A 24,977-nucleotide genomic window follows, 5' to 3' on the forward strand; every position below is an offset into this window, starting at 1 on the left:
TAAAATCACAAAATATACTTAAATATCCTTACTGAACTTTACCAAAATATGCATTTCAAAGTTTATATCTGATAATTCTCCCATCTAAAAAAAAACAACTCATTTCTGAGAAACTACTCTAATTTGTTTCCATTTAATCTTTTAAAAGGCTGGTTATGCGGAGCCTGCTATGTGCCAGCTACCCAAGCAAATGGGTGACTTGTTCTGGTCAATGAACTACGCACGCATGCATTAATCATATCCTATCATATCACGCTCCTATAGGCCCACATTGAAAGACCATTGTTTAAGCAGTGAGCAAATGTGAATTCCACGCCCAGCTCTATCTGTTCTGCTTCCATCCTTGAAGTTGATTTAAATAAACCTCTAATCCTCTAATGACTCTGCACCCACATCTTCAGACTCACGAACATGACCTGGCCCAAGAGTCATACACATCACTCTTACCCAGTGTATTCTTTACCCACAGACTTCCAAGGCTGTCTGTGTTATTTCAGGGGGCTGATGAGAATGTAAGAAAGAAATCAGGCTGTCTGAACAGAGGAAATAGGCTCTGTGTAGACATTTGGCAATTCTTGGAGACAGAAAACTTTGGAAATGTTTTAAAAGAGATGTCATCGTGTAGATCAGTGGTTCTCAAGCTGCATCTGGTTCAGCCCTGGGCTCGGCTGGGCTGGTGGGGCCTCACTCAACGTTCTTCAGAGAGCTGTGTTGGGGTTTTGAGTGAAGTTTAGTTGAGAAAAGAAGATGTAGTAGCTTAAAAAGAAATGTTCAAACATCATTAAGGAACATAGCCAGTTCAGATTGCATTTGTCTTTTTGGTGGGAAGGAGGTGGGCGGATTAGAGGATCTGACTAAACCTCAGTAGCAGGACTGACTGGGCTCTGCCCTCACTGACCATCGGACCTCGTGCAGATACAGTGCTCTGAGCTGCTCTCTTCTGAACAACGGACTCACCGTAGGATGTGTTTCCTAGAGTTGCTCTGAGAATAAACAGGCTGATGCATTTAGGCTAAGTGCTTAGCCTGGGTGCGTGGTACACAGGAAACACTTCATAAGTATTAGCTGGGTTACTACTGGGAATGTAATTACGTTTCCTTTTTTCTTCCCTCGTTCTGTCTCTCCCTCCATCCTATCCTTCCTTTCTCCTTTTCTTTCAACATTTGCTGAGCATTTCCTCTGTGCTCGGAACTGTGTTGAGTTCTAACTTTAGCCAGGAATTCAGCTTTTTCAAACCACTGGTATCACTTTGAGTTGTATGGTTCCATTTCAATGGGGATGACGTAAGCCCCGGTTTTATTTAACTATTTGTGAACTCATGCATTCCACTTGTTGGATAAAACTTATTCATTTACAGCTACCCCTGACATGTATACTAGGGGTTAATGCCTTAGTCCCACTTCCCTTTGGTTTTTATAGTGACCGATACAGTGTGACTTAAAAAATTAACAGATCTGGGACTGTTCCAAAGATCTGTTCACACATGGCTATGCTGGAAATGTCTAGCACAAGTTCATCGATCATTGATGAACTCTTTTCAGTGCTAGGTTCTTGAATATTGAAATGGTTTGGATTATGGAAAAGGACCAAACTGTCAATTGTAAAACAGGAATGTGTGCTCCATGAGAGGAAGTCTCGCGTCTATTTTGTTCACATCACTATATCCCCACTCATCCATTCAGCAGATATTTATGTTAGACCTGCAGTGTGTCAGGTACTGTTCTAGATGCTGGAGACACACAGCGATGGTTTGAGACCACATCCCTGTACGAACTGATCCCTGGTACCCAGGGTATCCACTGTATGTCCTGGATTAGCTTCCCTCTGTGCATCAGGAATGGTTCTGGTTATGTTTCAGCCTTGTAAGAATCGAGAACATAGTCACTCTGATCAACTTCTGTGTTCTGAGGTTCAGATCAGGAACCCCAGCTGAGAAAGGTTGGGCTGGCCCAATGTCTAGCACATAAGAGTCACTTAATATACATGGGGTCAAGGGCTGAATGAAATCCCTGAGGCTGTGCCAGGTCTCTGAAATGGAATTGCCAAGCTCATGAAGGCAGACACCTGGGCAGGTTTCCAGCTGAGATGAGTCCAGCTGAGTGGCAGCCTGATGCACCACGGTCCTGCAGGAACATCACTCTGTCGGGTGACTGGTTTAAAGCTTGCCTCTTTGCCTCCTTGCTGTATGACCTTGTAAGTTACCTTACCTCTCTGCATCTCAGTTTCCTTGTCTGACTTGGGCAAAGACCTCATGAGATCATCTGTGTAAAGGGCTCAGCCCAGTGCCTGACACACAGTAGGTGTTTCGTTATCTCAGAGCTCCTGTTGCTTATTCCCTCTGTGGGAGGGGAAGGATGGCTGGCTGGCTTCCCCAGGCACACCAGTTACAATCATCGGGGCTTTCCCCAGGGGCACCCATGGCCCTTGGGCTATTTACAAGACCCAAGAGTTCAAGAACAAAGTGGCAACAAAACTCTTTGTGGTTGGTTCCCAAAGAACTGAGGTTAGTTGAAAAAGGAAACCCAGATGCAGAAGCTGAAATCTGTCTTTTCTTACTTTATCTTCTTGCTGTTTCTTCCTTTTCTGTCTTAGTAATTGAACCACATATGTTAAAAGTCACAATAATACCCAGAAGAATTGAGAACAGGTGTTCAAACAAAACCTGTAGATGAATATTCATAGCATCACTAGTCACAGTAGGTAAAAAGAGAAAATAACTCAAATGTCCACTGATAGAAGAACGGGTAAAGCAAATGTGGTCCATCCACACAATGGAATATTACTCAGCCACAAAATAGAACAAGACATTGACATGCGCTCTGACATGGATGGACCTTGTAATCATGACGGTCAGTGAAAGAAACCAGACAAAAAAGATCATACACTGTACAAGTCCATTCACGTGAAATGTACAGACTAGGTAAATCTATAGACCGAGCAGATTGGCAACTGCCAGAACTGAGGAGAAGGGGAAATGGAGAGTGACTGCTTAGTGGGACAGAGTTTTCTTTGGGGATGATTACAATGTTTGCAACTAGGCAGTGATGGTGGCAGCAGGACACTGTGAATGTGCTAAAGTCCACGAACGGTAAATCTTATGATAGATGTATTTTATGACAATAAAAAAGGACCAGTGAAAGCGCCAAACTTCACACTAAAAACCAAGTCATTATAGCTACAATAAGAATTGTGCTTGGTATGTTGTATTATAAATATTTAATATATACTACTCACTCGATCCTTGAACCACTCCAGAAGGTAGGCATCAAGAGCTGTATTTTACAATGGAGCAAACTGAGCTTCACAGAAGGCAATGGCACCCCACTCCAGTACTCTTGCCTGGAAAATCCCATGGAAGGAGGAGCCTGGTAGGCTGCAGTCCATGGGGTTGCTAAGAGTTGGACACGACTGAGCAACTTCACTTTCACTTTTCACTTTCATGCATTGGAGAAGGCAATGGCAACCCACTCCAGTGTTTTTGCCTGGAGAATCCCAGGGATGGGGGAGCCTGGTGGGCTGCCATCTATGGGGTCGCACAGAGTCGGACACGACTGAAGTGACTTAGCAGCAGCAGCAGCAGCAGCAAACTGAGCTTCTCAAAGCTTGAGTGTGTGTGTGTGTGTGTTCAGGCGTTCAGTTGTGTCCGACTCTTTGTTACCCCTTGGACTGCAGCCTACCTGGCTCCTCTGTCCATGGGATTTTCCCGACAAGAATGCTGAAATGGATCGCCATTTTTTTCTCCAGGGGATCTTCCCAACCTGGGGATTGAACCTGTGACTCCTGCATTGCAGGCGAATTCTTTACTGCTGAGCTACCAGGTCTTCCCCAAACCTTGGGTACACTTATCTAATAACAGTGATGTTAATGATAATGAGGATGACAACTCTTGAGGATATAAATCCTGTGTTCTAGGTGACTGATATAGATTGACTCTTATTTTGTCCTCCCAACAACTGCATACAGTGGGTGCTGTTACCATCACATATGTTACAGATGAAGTACAGAGAGGTTAAATTATTCATTCAGGTTACACAGTCTTCATTTCACAGGAGAAGGAACTTGTAACTGGCCACCTGACCTCAGTCTCCAAGGGCTTCACCGAAGGAGGATACAGGGCTTGGTCACGGAAACTGGAGGGAAAGTGGCCAGCTGCAGTGTCTGCCTCCCAGCCCCCTCTCGTGGAGGTGGGGACAGCTTAGATACCCGCCTTACGACATCAGGGGATCACATATGACATTCAGTCCTCTCCTGGCTGCAAGGGAGCTGGCATGTGGCTGGACAGGTGTGACATGCTGGCCTGCTGAGCCCCCAGGTGGGACTCGTCTGTACCCGTGCTGGCCACCCCCGCCCCTAGTGAAGGGGAGAAGTGGCTAAGCCAACTTCAGGACTTACAAGAACCCACCACAGCTCATTCTTCTGAAACTGACTCTCTGACACTGGAATGTTTTCCATTTTCAAGGTGGAGTGATCTGAAAATGCCCTTAGCCAAAATAAATAAGTAAAGATACAAACCTTTCCACTGGTCCTCAATCCAGGGAAAAAACCCAGAGATGCTTGTAATAATCACGGAAGTGAAAAACAAGCATTAAAGAATCAGTGATTCTTCCATCACTTGGGAATAAATGGCATCAGGCGCTGTGTCCAGTGGCGTTACATGTTACCACCCATTTGCTCCCTGATCTCTTACTTCAGCAAAGGACTTACTGAGCTCCTGCTATGCGCCAGGCAGTGCACCTGGGCCTGAAGACACAACCTAGTTGACATAGATTTGTTTGTTGTTTCTGCACTTCACAAAACTGTCAAACTAGTGGATTTACGCTACTGTCATCCTATCATCACATTTACAGACTGAGCACTTTCTCTGTGCCAGACAAGGCACTCCACGGTTCACAGCTTCATCCTCACGGCGGAGGCCGTGACTGTGATGTGAGGTAGGTGACCGTGATGGTTCCCACTTGACAGATGAGGACAGGAAGGATAGGCAACTTGTCACAACCAGTAAACAGGACAGACTGGATTCAGAGTCAGCTGACTTCCCCAATGCACCCTCTAATCCTTCCATGGCCTCAGTCCCAGAACATTGCTGCCAAATAGAGATGAGGAAGAGGATTTTTGGGTCCAACTCCAGGTTACAGTGTCTCTCTAGGAAACCCAGTGGTCTGGAGACTAAGAAAACCATTGTGGGGTGGAAAAGCACAGCAGAGAGAGAAAATAACTGTAATGAAGCAACAGGGGGGACCAGCCTGATGGAAGGTAATTACCTGAGTTGTAATGTACATATCCACTAGCAGAAAAGTTAGCTACTGTATCTCCCCTCCTCCAGCAGTTTGGTATAGCTCTTGACTTTTATTCCTTCTTTTTTCCCCCACTGCCAAGCAATTGATTAGGAGCCAAAGCAATCTCATCATGGCACTTTCCAATAAAAAACTTTTCACAGGTAACCTGTTGCTTTTAGTATAAACTAGGGGCTTCCCTAGTAGCTCAGGTGGTAAAGAATCTGCCTGCAATGAAGGAGACCCCAGTTCAATTCCTGGGTTGGGAAGAGCTACTGGAGAAGGCATAAGCTACCCACTCCAGTATTCTTGGACTTCCCTGGTGGCTCAGCTTGTAAAGAATCTGCCTGTAATGCGGGAGACCTGAGTTTGATCCCTGGGTTGGCAAGATCCCCTGGAGAAGGGAAAGGCTACATACTCCAGTATTCTGGCCGGGAGAATTCCATGTATTGTATAGTTCATGGGGTCACAAAGAGTCAGACACAACTGAGCAACTTTCCCTTTCACTTTCAGGGCTTCTTAACATGCCTTTTATGGTCCCACAGCATCTGGGCCAGCCTGCTTCTCCAACCTTATTCTGTTGCTTTATCCCCTTACCACACCCTGTCCACCTAACACTCTCTTGACTTACTGCATGAACCACGTTCCCTCATGCCTCAGGGCCTTTGTGCATGCAGCCCTCTCTGCCTAAAACACTTGTCCCTTATTTTTTTTTTCACCCAGTTGGTTCCTTCTCTTCTTCTAACTCTAAGTCCAAGGACACTTCTCTAGGAGAGTTTTTCTTGATTTCCTTGAAAAGAAAAGGCTGCATGTTGGTTTCCTGTATTACATGCATATGAACTTCTGGCCTAACAATGTCATAAGGATGTAATTATTAGATGGCTTAATCTATGAGGACAGGAATGTTCACTAACTTATTGGTGGCTGTAACTGCATATCCTTGCAAATGTCTGTCTGGCACATTCTACGTGTCCACTAAGCATGTGCTGACTAGTCAGTCAACAGATTGACTATATGAATGGATCAATCGTGAGGGACCCATATATGTGTGTGTATGTGTCTGTGTGTGTATAACTGAAATCATTTTACTGTATACCTGAAACTAATACAATTTCGTAAATCAACTATACTTCAATAAAGAGTGAGGAACTAAAACTGATATTTCATTAGAAAGGATTTTGTGGTCATTGTATTGGTTGAAAATTTCTCTCTCTCTTCCCAAATCAACAGTGTAACCTGTGGCAGTCTCACGGGACAAATTATAGACAGGGAGCCCAGACACATCTAGGCAGAAGGATGATGGGTAACCAGACACACAAGATTAACCAGATTTACAAAAGGTATAACAGGAACACGTGTCCAGACACTCTGGGAAATCTTCAAGAATTAGCTGGCATTAGAGCATTAGTCAGCACTTTGCCTGATCAGCCAAGGAAAGATAAATGAGTCTTGTGCTTTGAGGGGGAGAAGGAAGCTGGGGTAAGTACTGAAATCAAAGAGTCTCAGGGTTCAAGGTCATTAACCTTTTTGATTCAGATTGAAGAAGGTGGCACAGGGTGAATTACAGTGCTAAGGGGCACCAGGCATTTCTGATGGGTTTATGCAGAGAAGGCTGAGTGATAAGAACATGCAGTCTGCTCTGATTGATACATACTAGGGGGCCAGATAGACCTACGGTGATGCAAGCCCCTCTGTGAACAAACTGCCATGTCTCTGGCTGGCCCTGGTCTGGCAATACTGACAGGTGAGATGCATTTTACATGTTGCTTCCTAGCTCAAGTTCAGGATTGGTAAAGCCAGGCAGGTTGGAGAAAAATAAAGTAAAAGGAGACTGCTGTTTTATGTCAAATTCAGCTACCCATGGCTGGGCTGGAGTCCAGGCCAGGCTCCGGATGAGGTTGACCAGAAGGCCTTGGGAATCTCGCTCACTCTTTCTCTATCCAGAGTCCTGAAAGCTGAAGCAAAAAGTCCATCAAAGCTGGCACCTGGGTGACAGACTCCTATGAGACAATGCAAGAAAGGTTGTGCCTGGGAAGATGGGTAGGTGCATGGGGAACTAAATTTGCAAAGGCTGAGACAGGTTGGGCAAGGCCATTATCTGAAATGTGGGAGATCCAGCAGAATGGTCTAGTGCAGGGATCTGTGAACTATGGCTCAACATATGTTTTTATAAATAAAGTTTTATTGGAATACCAGCATGCTCATTTGTTTACATACTGCCTATGGCTGCCTTATTGCTATAGTGGCAGAACTGCGCTACCGTGATAGAGACCACCTGGCTTGCAAGGCCTAACCTGAAATTAACAAATATTTTATTTGCTATTTGGCCTTTTATAAAAAGGTTTTGTCAACTCCTACCATTATGCGGTTCTTCTTTTTTGGTCATACATACATTTTCCTGTCAACTGTTTTCCATATCTACCTTATCAAAGTATCTTCCTGGCCCACCGTTCTCCTTCCAACGCTGTAGTTTTCCTCAGACACATTTCCAACTCACACATTACCCATTTGCTTATCTACTGTTTCTTTCTCTCATCAGCATGGGGGTGGGGCACACCAGGAATATTCTTTACTTACTGCTGTATCCCAGAACCCAGAAAAGTGCCTGATGTCTATAGCAGACGTATATATGTGTGTGCTCAGTCACGAAGTTGTGTCTGACTCTTTGTGACCTCCACGGGAGGAAATGCCATTCCTTCCCAACCCAGAGGCTGAACCCGCGTCTCTTGCATTGGCAGGTGGGTTCTTGACCACTGAGCCACCTGGGAAGCCCTGTATAGTAAACACTCAACAAATATTTTTGAATGATTGAAGAGCCACTCACTCCTTGTATTCTGTTTTGCTAACATTTTCTTATTTAGATCAACTTTTTTAAAAAAGAAAACATCAACTTTGGAAATCTGGGGTACATTACTTTTTCCTTGTATGTACTATTACAGATATATATTGCCATTTCAAGACCTTGTCTGCATACTACTCTGAACCATCTGGCTCACTGTGGCTCAGACTTGGGAAGCCCTGGCTTGTGGTCAAGGACAGGGTCTACATCTGAGCTCCATCTCTCAGTAGATGAGTGAGCTTGGAAGAGTCCTCATGACTCTTGTCTCTCAAATGGGGAGGATGAGGTCCTACCTCACCAGATGGCTGGTGAGACTACAGGAGACCATCGAAGCACTTAGCACAGCACCGTGTGCATGCTCGGGGCCGGATGAATAGAGGCAGGGACACCTGGGGGGAGTGGGCATCACCTGGCAGATCGATTCATGACAAGCAGCCATGGCTTGGTTTTGCAGTCATCCCTCTCAATGAAGCCAGTCTCGGACACTGCCCTGTTGCTGAATGGCTGCACCAAATCCAGCAAAGCAATTTGGATTAATGGGACCATTTAGCTGTAGGTGTCCAGAGAATGCATTGTTTAAAGTAACTTGTTAGAAACTTCCCCAGAGCGGCAAACTTTTAAACAAAGATTGACTCTGTAATCAAAAACTGCTTGGCCTTAAACCACATTCCCGCATCTCAAAGAGCACAATTACACTCAGAAAGGGGTGGCAATGTTTGTGCCCCTGGCTGGGCTTGCCAAGTAATGTTGACTGATGAACACAATTATATTGTACCAAGGAGACACTTTCTCTGGAGGACACAGGAGACAGCCAGAGGCTCTTGGGGACACAATTTCCCATTCCTCCTCTACAAGGGAACAGGACACTGATGTGGGATCCCACTGAGGCCCTGTCCCAGGAAGGCTGGCTGGCACCACCCATTGGACTCTTCTTTCCCATTCTTCCCTTTCTAACTAAGCAGCATTATGGGCACTGGTTTAAGGCCAGAATGTGGGCTCCAGATGCTCAGTCTGGACCTGCTAGGGCTGCTTCACTTCAGATGGACAGGAGTAAGCAGAAGGCAGGGGACTTTGCTCTCGGCCTTGGCTTCTACTCTGTGACAATCCCCCAGGCTGTGAACCCATCTAGATGTCATAGCTGGCATCTGACAGCTTTTGACCCTGTCTGGGAGGCTTGTAGTGGCCACCAGGTTGGTCAGGGCATACTACTTGAGCCTGGGGATGGGATGGGAGAGGTGAGGTTGAAGAGGAGATCCATAGGCAGAACTTTGGAGGAAGTTTCCACCTTGAACCTTCAGGAGATTGTAGCCACAGTGACTCAAGAGTGTTACTTCAGCCCACTGCGGTTGAGAAGGCTGATCAACACCAAGGCTCTTCTCAAAGAGCTGTGCAGTAGGGAGGGATGATGGGGCTCAGGGCTGCTCACCTTCCCGTGCATCCAGACAGGGCTCAGCACCAGAGAAGAGCTCTCAGCTCTTGACTCGATAGAGATCAGTTTGCCTCAAAGGTGTGTGTGTGCCTGCTCTCTTGTGAGTCACATTTCTATTTAGTGCAAGGGTACAGAAGCCACCAGGGTCTTCCCTGGTAGCTCAGACAGTAAAGAATCTACCTACAGTGCTGGAGACCTGGATTTGCTCTTTGGGCCAGGAAAATCCCCTGGAGAAGGAAATGGCAACCCACTCCAGTATTCTTGCCTGGAGAATTCCATGGACAGAGGAGCCTGGCGGGCTGTAGTCCATAGGGTCATAACAGAGTCAGACATGACTAAGTGACTAACACTGTGGAGTCATAAGGTATAGGAGAGAAGGAAGGAGAGAAGGAAGTGACCATGTTTTTGGTCCAGAATTAATAACTGCTCAGGAATTTTTGTTATATAATAATAACAAGACCCATTTTCTGGTCATGTGTAACAAATGCTCAGCTCTGCACCAGGCCCTGTGTTTTATTATCCCTTATAATAATGATCCTAGGAGGAAAGTTCTGTGGGGAGAGGGCTCCAGCCTTGTTTCCATATCAGGCCCCCTTCTGCCCATCTCCTTAGGTTCACCCAAAGGTAAGAAGGATTGACAGTATGATTACTCAGTGCTGGGGCCTGATTATTAGTGGGCTGGCTTACTGTCTGATGAAAACGCCCAGCTGGATTCCACTATACATATATGTGTGTGTGTGTGTGTGTATATATATATATAATTGTATTGATTGATTTATTTATGGCTCTGCTGGGTCTTTGTTGTTGTGCTGGCTTTTCTCCAGTTGTGGTGAGTGGTGGCCACTCTCTAGTTGCAGTGCGAGGTTTCTCATCACGGTGGCATCTCTTGTTGTGGAGTACGGGCTCCAGGGTGCTTGAACCTCATTAGTTGCAGCATGTGGGCTCAGTACTTGCACTTCCCAGCCTCTACAGCACAGGTTCAGTGGTCGTGGCACACAGGCTTAGTTGCTCCGCAGCCTGTGGGATTTTCCTCAGTCAGGGATTGAACCCATGTCTCCTGCATTGGCAGGCGGATGCTTTACCACTCAGCCACCGGGGAAGCCCTCCACTACTTTTTTCTCATGTTTCTTGCTTCAAATCCAGGCTGCACCTGACCACTTGGGGCCAGAAGCCATCATATTTTTTCTTGTCTCTTCTGTTCATGCAACTAGATGGATGCAGGAAGCTAAGGGCTCCCTGGCAGACCTGACCACCTCTCTCTTCTCAATGCCATCACCACGGCTCAGCATCTTGGGCCCAAAGTTTAGATGGTGGGAGGGATGAATGTGAGGATGCACGTGGATGCCAGGCCTGAGCCTGTGTGTCCACATGCAGCTGGGTATCAGCCTGCAGAGCTGGACCTCAGGCGGAGCTTGGATTCTCACCCGGCTGCTAGTAACATATCGTCTCCCTCTTACACGTGAGAAAATCGAGACTCAGGATGGTCGGATCCACCTGTCCTGGGATCGTGCAGCTAGTGGAAGATGCAGAAAAGATTCAAACCCAGGGCAGGATGACGTGGTGTGATTGCTCACGTGCCCTTATGGAGAGAGCAATGGCTCAGAACACGCCGGCATCATTTCCATTCTGCAGTGGAAAAACTGTGCACATTTGGAGGGACGGCAGCCATTCGGTCTTAATTACGCTGCTTGAGGCTAAGATTTAAATGAGTGAGAATTCCATTAGCACCACAGTTTGGCAGTTTGGGGGAGGGGTTTGGAGAGTCTGAGATCCAAAGGGACAGGAGTATAAAGGAATTTGAAAGCAAGGCGTTCCCAGCTAAGGAAGGACAGCTGGTTCCTCCCTCCATGCTCAGAACAAACACAACTGGTAAAGCCCAATCTTCCATCAGCCAGAGGGGAAAGCCCATCTGGAAATGGGACCACACTTACTGTCATGGTCGCATGGTAGGGTTGTGCTCTTGTGATTGGCTTTTTCCCTGGGTGGGGCGGGTCCAATGCCAGCCAGCCTCTGGGTGAGGCAGTTGCGCAGAGTAGAAAGATGTTGCACTTGGGAGTCAGCTGCACCTGCTTTCAAACACAGGTTTAGCCCCTGCCAAGCTGTGTGACTTTGGTTGGGCAAGTCACTCACACCCACTCAGCCTCAGGGCCCTTCTCGATGCCAACCCTCTGAGGATGCTTTGAGGACCAAAGCAGAAAGCGATGACCTCTCAGCAGCTGGTAAATGCTGGTGGCTCTGGAGTCAGGTACTGATAGGCACCACGCCTCTCTTGGTTATTGGGCACTTCTGCCTCCTGGCTTCTCTTGCAGATGAAGAGGAAGAGGATTTAGAAGGGGGAGAATGAGGGGAACAGCTTCAGTCCAGACCTGCCAGTGGGTGCAATACAATCTGCAGGTGAAGAACTCAGGTTTCTTTTTCCTCTCATGATGAAAGAAGCATGGATGTCAATCCCAGTTGTGAGACACAGAGTAAATTCCTTAACTTCTCTCAGCCTCAGTTTCCACATCTGTAATATGGGATGCAGCCACAGCATCTACATTCTGGGGTTTCTGTGACTTTAGATAACATATGGAACTCATTTGGCCCAGGATCCTGAACACAGTAAATACAGCCCCCCTCGGGATCTGCACCCCTGCAGATCTAGAACCCACTGCATGTGTACCAAAATCCTAGGATGCCCAAGTATCTTACAGTCAGCCCTCCACATCTGTGGGTTCCAGATCCAACTGACCTGGATGTGAACTATGGATACAGAGACCGACTGGACTCACGAAATTCTAGCTAGTATCATCTACGGGAGTCTGGAGAATCTTGAAGGGCTTCCCCAAGCATCTCCTTTGAGAGTCCACTACTGACCATTTTCTGGGCTGGTCAATGACTCAGATGGCAGCAAGTGGAAGGAAGGAAATGAATGATGATGATGAATAATGAAGATAACAAAACACACAGAGTTTCCACCTAGCCACCCCAAGATTGGACCTTAACCCTGTCTGTTGGGCCCATGCTCATCCAAATCCCTGCTGTCATCAATAAAAGGGGTAGAAACTCCCCTCCTTTATCCCATTTGACTTATAAGACATGCTGTTTCTCTAGAAAGCCCTTGAGAATAATCTCTACCTGTAGTTATGTGTGAGAGGGAGGCAGGGGAAGATAAGAGGCTCTGTAGGGCTGATCATCCACACTGTGGGCCACTTGGGCTCACATTCAAATTCCCAGGATACACTTGGATGTGCTGTAGCATCCCAGAGTGCACAGCATCCCTGCTTTTGGCCTCTGGTGGACAAAGCACATCAATGATGCTTTCCTGAGAAGCAAACATGCTCAATGCACTGGATAGGAAGATGCCCATGGCTGGAAATATCCTGTCTTTGGACATGTAGACAGCTTCTGCCAAGAGAAAGAACTATGAGATCTGAGGAGCGAGACATTAGGAAGAAAACACCTTACCAAATTCAATGCATGGTCGACGTGGGATGCATCAGACAATTAAACTGGCAGAGGCTGGAGATCATATTTGTCTCTGAACTGGAAGCATCCACTCTCTTATTTTGCTCAGAGAGCAGTGTAATTCTCCCAGTGGAAGCATTCCTGCGCCACGACAAGGTCCACCAGGACAGGAGTTTTCTTTTCATCATTGTGTTCACTACTCCAACCTGAGCAACAAGGATCGTGCTGCTTAATATACTACTTGCTTACATTTAAATTAAAATCAAACCACATTTACAACTTGGTTCCTTGGTTCCATAAAGCACATTTCAAGCTCTCCATAGCCACATGTGTCTGGTGTCTGCTGAGCTAGACATCAGCACAGTGAGTTCTACTGGACAGTGTGGGCCTACAGCATTGCCTGGAATCCAGTAGGATCTCAGTAAGTATGACGGATGAAGGAAGGACTGAAGGGCTGGCCAAAGCCAGGGCACATGACTCAAGATAAAACCATCCACCTCCTTTCCCCAGCACTCAGCATTTTTCAGTAATGAAAGAAGAGAAAACAGCCAGCCAGCGAACAGACATCATGACTGAAAAGTATTTAAGCCTCAGGGCATCCTCTGAGTGAGAAAAGTCATGTCATTCTTGCCTTGAGTTCTGCCACCTTCTGCACTGATTATGTGAACTCCATACATTCTCCCAGGGATGTCCTTCCTTATCTACTTCAGCCAACACAGTGAGTGTTCCACCCCAACTTTCTGAGGAGTCGGTGCTTCTCATCTGTGCCTCATCAGAACTCCAGCCTCGCTCTGTCCAGGGGATGCTCTGGGTTGGTCCTCGCCTCCAGAAAGCTTATAGAGCTGTCCAGCCGAAAATACAGCTCGGAAAACTCAGGACAGCCAGCAAGGGAAAGCAAACTGTGTTTCTGGGGGCAGGAGTGAGCTCGGTCGGGCTAAAAAAATAACAGGGCCGAGGAAATGATTATTTTGCTATTAGATGAAAACACAACGGTTAACAGCATAATTACAGGCATGTTTTTCCAGCTGCCTCGCAACCAACAGTGACAGCAGATACACTCTTTCCAACTTGCACATTATCTGGGTGGAGCTTTCCCTGGATGGTGTCCACTTGGGCTTTGGGGTCTCAGGAAAGAGGGTGTGCATCTCTGAACATCCAAAGAATAAAAGCGGCTGGATGTTGAGAATGTGGTCAGTGGGAGAGATGGTTGAACCCAAAGATCTGTTGTTGGGCTCCCAAACAACCTCCCATGAAGTACTGAGGCTAACACATTTTCCACCCAACACTCACCTTGCTATTGATTACTGTAATTAGGGGATGAATATCTGTGTCTCCCCCAAATCAATGATCTGCTGCTCCCCTCTGCCATACCTCCACCCCCTCTTTTGCACAGTGGGCCTCACTTCAGGACTTGGTTTTAAACCTCACTGTTTAAAAGCACCTCATCTAGGTTGATAGAAGAACCCCTGTTTGAGTTTCCTGAGCCATACAGCAAATTCTTGTTGGCTATCTGTTTTATATATGGTAATGTAAGTTTCCATGTTACTCTTTTGATACATCTTACCCTCTCCTCCCCTCTCTCCATGTCCATAGTCTGTTCTCTATGTCTAGAGGGGTGGGATGGGGTGGGAGATGGGAGGGAGGCTCCAAAGGGAGGGGATATATGTATACCTATGGCTGATTCATGTTGAGGTTTGATAGAAGACAACAAAATTCTGTAAAGCAATTATACCTCAATAAAAATAATAATAATAACAATAAAGCACCTCATCTCCCTGACCATGCTCCTTAAAGTGGGGCCTCCTCCTTGTCTCCCATCACGGCACCCTGACATTATTCGATCAACATGCTCTCCATTTCTCTCATAGACTGTAAATGCCCTCAGTGAACGAGCAGATCCATTCCTCTGCCACATCTCCCAGTCCCTAGCATTCAGCCTGGCTCAGCACCCAGCCAGGAAGTGAACTGCACACCTGTTTGAATTGATGATTATATTTTGTAAGCTGCTCCCAGAGAGGGTGGTGGCTTCTGGCCTTTCCCTATGGCCCTGGAGAGGCTCTAGCTTGTTTTCAGAGTCTGGCTCAGACTATGTCCTCCTGGGGGACTCTGAAGATCCAGGTGTAAAGCAATGATGGTCTGACTTGGGCTGAGATGGAGGAATCACAGGTGAGAATGGACATGGGAACAGTGTCAGGGTTAGAATGAGAATACGCAGGCCTCCTTGGAACAGTGAGACAGAGGCCACACAGGTTTCCAGCTGCTGGTGAACAGGTGGTCCTATTCAGAGGATGGGGAATTGGAAGGGGGAGCTGATGTGGATTGGGAAGCAGTTCTAGAAGAATCATTTGAGGGCCATGATCCTATAGGGAGACAATTTCCTGGAGCTAACCTCACGGGTCTACTGAGAGCTATGTCTGCTACTCAAAACTTCCAAGGGTTCCAGGGCCCTTGTTTTTGGGAATTTATGCTCCTTAAAAAGAATAAGAAACACCTTGCACTACTATCAAAAAGAAATATACATGAGCAAGGAGATAGGGAAATCAGAACCCTGAGCACTGCTGGTGGGGATGTAAATTGGTAGTCGCTATGAAAAACAGTATGGAGGTTCCTCAAAAACTAAAAATAGAATTACCATATGATCAGTAATTCTACTTCTGGGCATAACTAAAAGAACGGAAAACAGGGAGATGATGAGATGTTCATACACCCATGTTCTCCGCAGCATTATTTACCATAGCTGTAAGGTAGAAGCCACCCAAGTGTCCATCAGTGATGGATGAGTGGACAAGCAAAACGTAGTCTCTCCAGACAAGGGAGATTTATTCTCTCCCAGAAAGGAAGGGACTGTGACACCTGCTATGACGTCAATGAACCTCGAGGGCATCCTGCAGAGTGAAATAAACCAGCCACAAAAAGAAAGTACTGTCTAATTCCACTTCCAGGAGGTCCCTAAAGTGGTCAGATTCATAGAAACAGAAAATAGAATGCTGGTTGCCAGGGCCTGGGGAAGGGGAGATGGGGAGTTGTTTAACGGGTGTGGAGTTTCAGTTTTGAAAAGAGTGCTGGAGCTTGGTGGTCTAATAGTGTGAATGTGCTTAACCACTTGAAAATGGTTAAGATGGTAGGTTTTAAGTTATGCACATTTTATCACAGTTAAAGCCAAAAGAACAAAGAGGACTCTCTAGCACTTTCTTTCACAGTCCTTAGCTGTCCCCTCCTATCTCAAGGTCAGTCCTCTTCTAAAACTCTGGCCTCAGGCCCCGTTCTGGGTCCTTTGTGCCAGTTATGTTCCGCAGGTCTCCTGAGAACGAGGCTGCTTTGTGCAGATGGGGGGCCTGGGCCCTACACATGAGCAGCTGCCTGGCTCTGTGCCTAAAAGGCTAAGACACTGCTTGGATTCAGGAAGCTCACGATGGCTTCTGAGACCCCTGCCTCTGGCTGAGGTTTGGGAGGAGGGTTCCCTGAATGTGGTTCTACACCAGCAACGGCAGCAGCAGCAATCACCTCCTTCCTCACAGGCCTCCCCCACAGGCCCAGTCCCCTCACCACTGTTATCTCACAGCAGCCAAAGTGATCTCTCCACGTTGCAAATAACGCTGGAGCTTTGAAGTGTTAGTCGCTCAGTTGTGTCTGACTCTGCGAGCCCATGAACTGTAGCCTGTCAGGCTCCTCTGTCCATGGAATTCTCCAGGCAAGGATACTGGAATGGGTTGCCATTCCCTTCTCCAGGGGCTTCTCATTAAAACTGCACAGCTCCTGGGCTAAGGATTCAACCACTGGACAAGGGATCAGAAATCCCTGCCGGACCTGGCTGGATCATCCTCCCTGGTGGTAAGGCATTCTGGCTGGTTGTGTTTCAGCCACATCAGCCTTCTTTTAATTCCTCAAGCCTGTCAGGGGTCCTCTGACACCTGGGCCTTTGCTTATGCCATCCCCTTACCTGGAACACACTGCTAGCTAAGCCCTACCCGTCTCACACACCTCAGTTCATGTGCTGCCTCCTCAGAGAGGTCACCCCAACATGCAGATGAGCTTCACTTGCTAAATGCTCTTTCATCTGTCCTTCCTTTCAGAATGCTTGCCTCACTTTGTGATCACATGTTCACTCATGTGATCTTTCTGGTTAGTTTCCCACTCCCTCTATCAATAACGAGGGCTGTTGCACAGACAATGCCTGCTGGATGCTAAGCATGGTCCATACATTAATTCATTTCTCTCTCTAAGCAACCGTATGCAGCGGTGTTGTTGTACCCATTCTACAGATGAGGCAGCTGAGGCCCAGAGACATTAAGCGATATTCTCAAGTCCATGTTCACACAGCTAGTAAACAGAAGAGCTGGGATTCAAACCCAGGTGATTCAAACCACTAGGATGAGGGCAGAGACTGACCATATTTCTCTTTCCCTTTGAACACCTTGTAGCCAGTATAGTGTCTGGCACATAGTAGGTGGTCAGTAAGTATCTGCTGCATGAATGAGTGAAGTCAGAGAAGCCCCATCTTCTGATCTTACCTGTGGGACCATTTTCAGCTGGCCTCTCAGGCAAGCCTGAGCTCTTTCCTCCCCAAGACACCCTTGGGTTGCTTTCAGAGGGCTTGGATGGTGAAAGAAGGAAGGAGGGAAAAAGGGAAACTGAGACCTCTGTCCCTAAGCCTTCATCTTTCCATCTTCAACCCCAAATCTGTCTCAACCAGCCAGAATCACTGGAAACTTCTCTAATGGAACCAGGCGGAGGAGTGCCAGGCTGAACGGGGAAGGTCACCAGGCTTCTGTGGACAAGGGTGCACAGATCAGCACCCCTACCCTGACCCTGGCATCATCAGAGCTCAGGAAGTAAAAGCCCTAATATCAATGCTGTGCAGAGGCCCATGTGATGGAGTTGCATCTTCTTAAACCAGATGAGGTCCTCACCTTAGGTTGTACAGCACAAGCCAGGCTGGCCAAGAGACGGAGCTTTCAAGGAGCTCTTAAGAATCCTGGTTCTACCACCTGATGAGTGGGTAAACAAATTATGGCACAGCCACACAATGGAATAGTAGACAGCCATAAAAGGATGAAGCACTGGCATAGGCTACAGTGTGGATAAAGCATGAACATATTATCCTAAGTGAAAGAAGCCAACCACAAAACATCACACACTGTATGATTCCATACATACGAAACATCCAAAGTAGGCAAATCCATAGAGACAGATTAGTGATTGACAGGGGCTCATGGTGGGATGTGAATGGGGAGGGGCAGGGTTTCCTCTTGGGGTAATGAACGTGTTTTGCAACTAAAGAAAGGTTCTGGTTGCACAACATTGTGTGTGCTCAGTCATGTCCAGCTCTTTGTGCCTCCATGGACTGTAGCCCTCCAGACTCCTCCCTCCATGGGATTTTCCAGGCAAGAATACTGAAATGGGTTGCCATTTCCTTCTCCAGGGGATCTTCCTGACCCAGGGATTGAACCTGCATCTCCCACATTGGCAAGAGGATTCTTTGTCATTAGCACCACCTGGAAAGCTCATGACATTGGGCATATACTAAACGCCACTGGATAGAACCCTTCAAAATGGTTAATTTAGTGTTAAGTGAATTTAACCTCAATTTTTAAAAAAAGAAAAAAGAGACCACTGGCTGTATCCTTGTGGTCAAGTTCCTCAACATCTCTGTGCCTCTGTTTTTCCATCTGAAAAATGGCCTCCCCAAAGTATGTGTGGAGGACCATGTCAGGACCATGGACAGCACTTTAAAAAACCCATGCCAGGGATGTCCTGGGTGCTGTAAGTACATTTTGCTGTGGTTGTGATTTGCTACTCACAACAGGAATTCCTTGACCCACTCAAAAATCAGTGGCCTGACTAGAGGAATGAAAAGTAGGGGACTGACTATGCACAGATGCACAGTCCTTTGCCAGATCCCAGGGTGACTAGACTCTGTGCCTGGGTATTATCAAGGGGTTAACTTCCCTGCAAAATTCACCAGAAGTTCTAATACTAACCTCTTTAAACATTCTTACACACCAGAAGCTATGGTTTAAGGGATGAGGATAAAACAGCACACACGTGAAAGGCCCTGGTAGAGGGCCTGACACACAGTAGGTACACGGGAAACATCTGCTGGATCTGGGTGTTCGTCCTGCTTGATCAGTGCCATGGAGACACTGATCTTGGGGATGTTGCAGAGAAGCCCAGACATCTGCTTCTTGTCTGTCTGAGCTGGTCTTTCTGGCTGAGGAGCTGCAGAAAAGCTCTTGTGCTCCTGCCCTGAGTCCCTGGTGGTATCTCAAGAGAGAGGTTTGGGTCAATGGTTAAGGGTAGCTTAAATGTCCACATGGTGGGCCCCATTGGGTTAGACCTTGTTGCTGTGAACCCCTAAGAGGCAGAATTAGTAGATTCTGGGTTTTGCTTGATGCTTGCACACACACAACATGCACGCACACACGCACACCACAGACAGAATGTGAGCCCTGGAAGGGCCATGGACACTTTCAGCCTTTGCGTCTGGTTTGCTCCAGGACACAGGGCCCAGTAACAGACGGTGTGGGGTCTGTTACCACTGGCCCAAACCTCTCAAACCAACTGCACAGTGCTTTTGGTTTCACCCCTGTCTGTGGTCCATCTGACTGAAGAATGCCAGTGCAGTTTCCAGCCTCACTCAGTAAACAGAATATACTGAATAAAAGCATCATGTTCTTTGATGGTTCCAAACCTAGCAGGGTTTCGATGGTTGGAAATAACCATTTTCATTCACACACTGGCTGCATAAACAGCTCCCATCAGAGCTTACGTGGGCCAGGCGGTCACGTCAGCAGTGAAGTGGGAAGGCCTAGATTCTTTAAACATAACTTCACTTGCATATTCCAAACACAAGAACATCTTCCTGTTCACAGACGAGTTGGTTCTTGCCTGTTTCTCTTGAAACATTCAGTCTTTGAGTCTCACTTTGCATTTCCCACTTTTGAAAGAGATGTGAGTTCAAGAACTATTTTTCTGCTCTTTTCCTGAGTGAAGGGAAAAAGGAAAGCAACTCGGTTGATGATGAAGTCCAGCCTGTGGGGCCGGCACTGTTATACAACTATGATAACTACTGCCTGCTTTTTGGGAGCACTTTCTGTGTCAGGTGCTGTATTAAGGCCTTGACTTGCAATGTTTCTTCTAATCCTCCTAACTGCCCTATGAAATAGGTCCCAATACTGGGTCCCTTTTAGGTGCAGACACTGAGATGCAGAAAGCTGAGGCAACATGTGCCGATTCAAATGGCCCATCAGTGGTGGCAGAATCTGCAGCCAGGCTGTCTGCATCCAGGGTCTCATGGAGGCTACTGGCCAGTAGAGACCAGTGAATCTGGCTGGCGGTTAGAGCCAGACAGCTCACCTGGACAGGCGATGTCAAATCACAGACAGCTCAGAGCAGCCAGGATGGGTGAACACTGCCCTTGGATATCCACCCAGGTTTTCAGAGTCTCATAGAAGCTTCTGACTTGGGCACTCCTGCCCCTTCGAGAAGGCTCCTAAGTTTGCTCATCCTTCCTGGGAGGGGAGAAGTCATGGTTTTGGAAGCTACAGATGGAGTGGCAGATGGGAAGTGAAAGCCTATCAGAGTTGCCCAGGATAAAACCATTCATCTGCAAAATTCATATGTTTTTGTGTGGGGCGACTTCACGAAAACAACAGCAAGAGGAACCAGCAGTGCCTGACGCGTGAAGTGCCTCTGGCCATGATGCTGGCAATGCGAGTGGGTGGAAGAACTGGCAGGGGGGTGGACACGGAAATGAGGGCCATGGGAGGCAGAGGAGAGACAGATCGACAGGCACGGCTAGACAACTGGAGCATCAAAGCTAAAAACACGATGACTCCCTTCTCTGAACCCCCAAATGGGTGGGGCACATGGTCTGAGAAAGGATTTCTGGACCTTTCTCAGAAGTCAGGAGGCTCAGCCTTGGATGCAGCTTGAGGATTCAGAGCTGATAGGTACTGAGCTAAGTGCCCAAACTCTCTAGGTTCCATGACTACAATCTGATTTCACAGAAGTTGTGTTTACTTGCTAAGGGTCACCTGCGAGTGAGGTGGCAGAACTGAGTCTAGCCTTAAGCCATCATTTGGGAGTCTGAGCACTCATCTTCTTGGATACTGAAATGCTAGAAATGCTGATCTCCTGGACCAGCTGACCGCTGTTACAACTGCAACTTGCAAATCAACACGGGGCCTATAGGGGGCAGCATTGAGACTTGAGGCAATTCTGGGAAAGGTCATAGGCTGGCCCCCCTGCCCTTGAGAGGTCCTGGTCAAGTGTCACCTCCTGACTGAGGCTGACATGACCTCTGAGGCCTCCATGGGAGGTCTGGAGCCGGGGGAGTGGGCATCTTGACCTTTGAAGGGAGCGTCTGCCACGCCAGCAGCTGTGTTCGGCATTTTGGGGTACTTCTGAACACACTCCTTCTTCGGAAGGGAGAGGGAGAAGGCTCCAGCTCACCCTCACCTTGTACTTCCCTATACTCATCTCTCCTCCTCGTTTTGTTTATTAGGTTCCAGGCATGTTTAAATTTCTCAAAGGCAAGTAGTTCATCTCTGACCCAAGTCTCTCTCTCAGGAACTGGAGAGTTCTCAGCTGGAGGCAGTTTTGCTCCTCCAGAAACACAGCACCTGGAGATATTTGTGGTTGCCACAAGTGGTTGGGAGCAGGAACCACTCACTACTGGCATCTAATGGGTAGAGGCCAGGGGTGCTTTCAAACACCAGCAGTGAGCAGGGCAGAGAATGATCCAGCCCCAGGTCATATTGATGGGCTTCCCAGGTGGCACGAGTGGTAAAGAACCCACTTGCCAATGCAGGAGACAGAACAGATGTGGGATCTATCCCTGGGTTAGGAAGATCCCCTGGAGGAGGGCGTGGCAAGCCACTGCAGTATTCTTGCCTGAAGAATCCCCGTGGACCACAGAGGAGCTGGTGGGCTATATAGTCCATAGTGTTACAGAACTGGACACCACTGAAGAGACTTAGGACTCATGCAATCATACTGACATTAAATTCCAAGAGAGACTTTATGTTTTAGTTTTGTTTACTAAAATCTTTGGGGCTTCCCAGGTGGCTCAGTGGTAAAGAACCCATCTGCCGATGCACAAGTTGCAGGAGACGTGGGTTCGATCCCTGAGTTGGGAAGATTCCATGGAGAAGGAAATGGCAACCCACTCCAGTATTCTTCCCTGAAGGGTCCAATGGACGGAGGAGCCTGGCAGGCTATAGTCCATAGGGTCGCAAAGAGTTGGGCATCACTGACCAACTAAGCATGCACACACACACTGAAATATTTACAGATACAATTATATGACCTCTTAGAAATGCTTCACCAGGGCTGGTGGAAGAGGGTCAAGGTCTTTATTGGTACGGATACAAGATGAATTGATTATAGTTGAAACTGGGTGATGCAGGGGTCATTATACTAGTCTTGTATTCTTGGGCATGTTTGAGAATTGCCTTGATAAAACACCTTTTATAAGACTCCTTCATCTAGCTCTTCTGGAAATTCTGTACCCAGTGCTATCAGAGAAAGGAAGGCCCTCTCCTTCACCCCGTCCACTTCTCCTTTTTGGCCTTTCAATAAGCGAGATGGAAGACACAGTCAAGCAGAGAGCTGCCTTCTTGATAGGAAATATAGTTCACTTTGTTGCCTTTTTTCCTCCGTTTAAAGAGATCTCCAGGGGTTTTCTTTGCTTACACCTCTTTTAAAGAGTAGATCAATGTTTGTGCAAAGGGACAGAGTGGCATCTGAATTTCTCACCGCCCCAGGGCTGCTGGTTGCTCCACCACCCACACATAATTGTGGCTGAGTAGCCTACAGGCCCTGGGGAGACCTCAGGAGAAACTAGAGATCTGCAGTTTCAGTTGAAATCTACCAGCCGTAGAATGTGGGCAATCAATTCATGTGTTAAAATTGGATAGGAGCCAAACAAACCCACCCATGGGATTCCAACAGCCCAGAGACGCCTGTCTGATTCTGCCCAGGCTGTCACACCCCGCTCCCTTCTTCCACTTTGTCCTTTTCAGTTTAACACCTAAGTCAGACCTTGACCTTCCTCTGCTCTAAACACGGTGTGTGGTTCCCATCTTCCTTTGAGTAATGGCCAAATTCTAGACCCTCCATGATCTCACCTCAGTTTTCTCTCTGGCTTCTGTTTCTTAGGACTTCACCCTCTCTTCCAGTCACACTGAGCCCCGCTGTTCCTGGAACACATCAGGCATCCTCAGGGCTCAGCACCTGTGCTGCTCTCCACTGGACCATTTTCCCTGTCTGGGCAGCTCACTCCATCACCATCTTCCATTCTTCTCCGGAAGGATGTTCCTGGCCACTCTCATTACAATTCCACCTACCCCCTGATCCTGCTGCTCTCTGCCTTATTTTTCTGATGTACCATTTTAAATACTTAGTTTGCGTGTTGTCTGTTTCCCCCATTTGAATGGAAGCACCTTGTGGCCAGGGGTTTCAGCCTTTGAAGTGTGTTCTCCAACAGAGCTGGGAAAGCCATGTACTCAAGAAATCTCTGTTGAATGAATGAATGAGTGAATGCTCAAATGATTCTCAAGCACAACGTGGCCCTCATGTAGAGAGACCTTACAGAGATAGTGAGTAAGCATCTCAGAGGCAGGAAGGCTTCTCCAGACCGGAGGCAGGCTGCTTCTGCCTCTGGCTTCCCAGATATGACAGGGGAAGCAGGACCTCAAAGCAGGCTGGCCAGGGCCGCCTTACCTGATGGGGTAGTCAGCTGCGCTGAGGTTGATGAAGAAGTCCCAGGGCCAGTCGGTCATTTCCAGGAGGTCCCGCATGCTCTGCAGGTATGTGGACAGGAGACTGGCTCCCCCCCAGATGGTGGCCATCCTCCAGGGCGTGACACGGACGTTGCTGTACTGCCAGGCGAACTGAAGCACTTGGCGATGCAGGTAATTGGAGCGCTTTCCCAGGAGAGGAAGGGTGACATTCAGCACCACGGAAAACACCCCAGCCCTGCCCCTTACCCCCTCTCTGTCCCTTCCCTTCTAGGTGACAGGGCTTCTGAACTTTGCCAAGTAACTGATTCAGACCCGGGGTGTTTTTCTGCATCATTATACAAACTTCATTATTTTTAAAGTATTACTTTAGCAATTTGAGATGCAGGTTCCCTGGTCCTGCCTCTGCATTACTGGTTCCCCAGGTGTAGGCTGCTTCCTGGGAGTCTGCATTTTTCTCTAAGACTGATACATGTGGTCTGAGGATAGCAAGCTAAGTAATATGGTTCCATCTAATATGATTGCATCCCTGGTTCAGGAAGATCCCCTGGAGAAGAGAATGGCAACCCACTCCAGCATTCTTGCCTGGAGAATTCCATGGACAGAGAGGAGTCTGGCAGGCTACAGTCCATGGGGTCACAAAGAATTGGATATGACAGAGTGACTAACACTTGCATTTAAACCTGATGAGTATTTTGAAAGGTAGACTTTCTCCACTACCCTCTGGCAGGCCTGCTAGAATCAGACTTCTGAATAAGCATCCCCTTTGTCTTCTTGACCAAAGACACAATCATGTCACATCAGCAGACCAACAGAAACCTCTGGAACAAGATGCTCAGGGGGCAACAAGCTGGCTCCATGATTTTTTTTTTTGGTAAATAAAGTTTTATTGAAACAGTCACACACATTCATTTGTGTATGTTTTTATGGCTGCTTTCAGGCTACAATGCCAGAGCTGATTAGCTGTGACAGAGTGTATAGCCCACAAAGCCTGAAATACTTGCCCTCTGGCCCTTGATGGGAAAAGTGGGCCCACCCCTGGGTTAGCTATCCTTATAGAGTGGCAGGCATTGCATTGGGCAGGACCATGAGCAAAAGAGGTATGACTGACAATGTTCATTGTCCTTGAAGGAAGTCTAAAGTCACAATTGGGAGCTTTGAAACTGACACCCACGCCTGTGCACACACACACACACACACACGACACACCTACACAGCACTTCAAGGCCAAATTGTCTGGGGGAGGC

The 24,977-nt window shown here is 47.4% G+C and overlaps 1 protein-coding gene across 1 annotated transcript in view; it reads right to left on the bottom strand.

Moving 5' to 3' along the window:
* The window catches only part of XYLT1 (xylosyltransferase 1), a 347,704-nt gene that overhangs the window by 64,999 nt on the left and 257,728 nt on the right, over positions 1-24,977 (bottom strand). The window contains exon 5 of the mRNA XM_025274755.3: positions 23,714-23,916. Coding sequence (XP_025130540.3) covers positions 23,714-23,916 — 203 coding nt within the window. The remainder of the gene's footprint in view (positions 1-23,713; positions 23,917-24,977) is intronic.

Source organism: Bubalus bubalis, chromosome 24 (genome assembly GCF_019923935.1).
Source record: "Bubalus bubalis isolate 160015118507 breed Murrah chromosome 24, NDDB_SH_1, whole genome shotgun sequence".
NCBI lineage: Eukaryota > Metazoa > Chordata > Mammalia > Artiodactyla > Bovidae > Bubalus > Bubalus bubalis.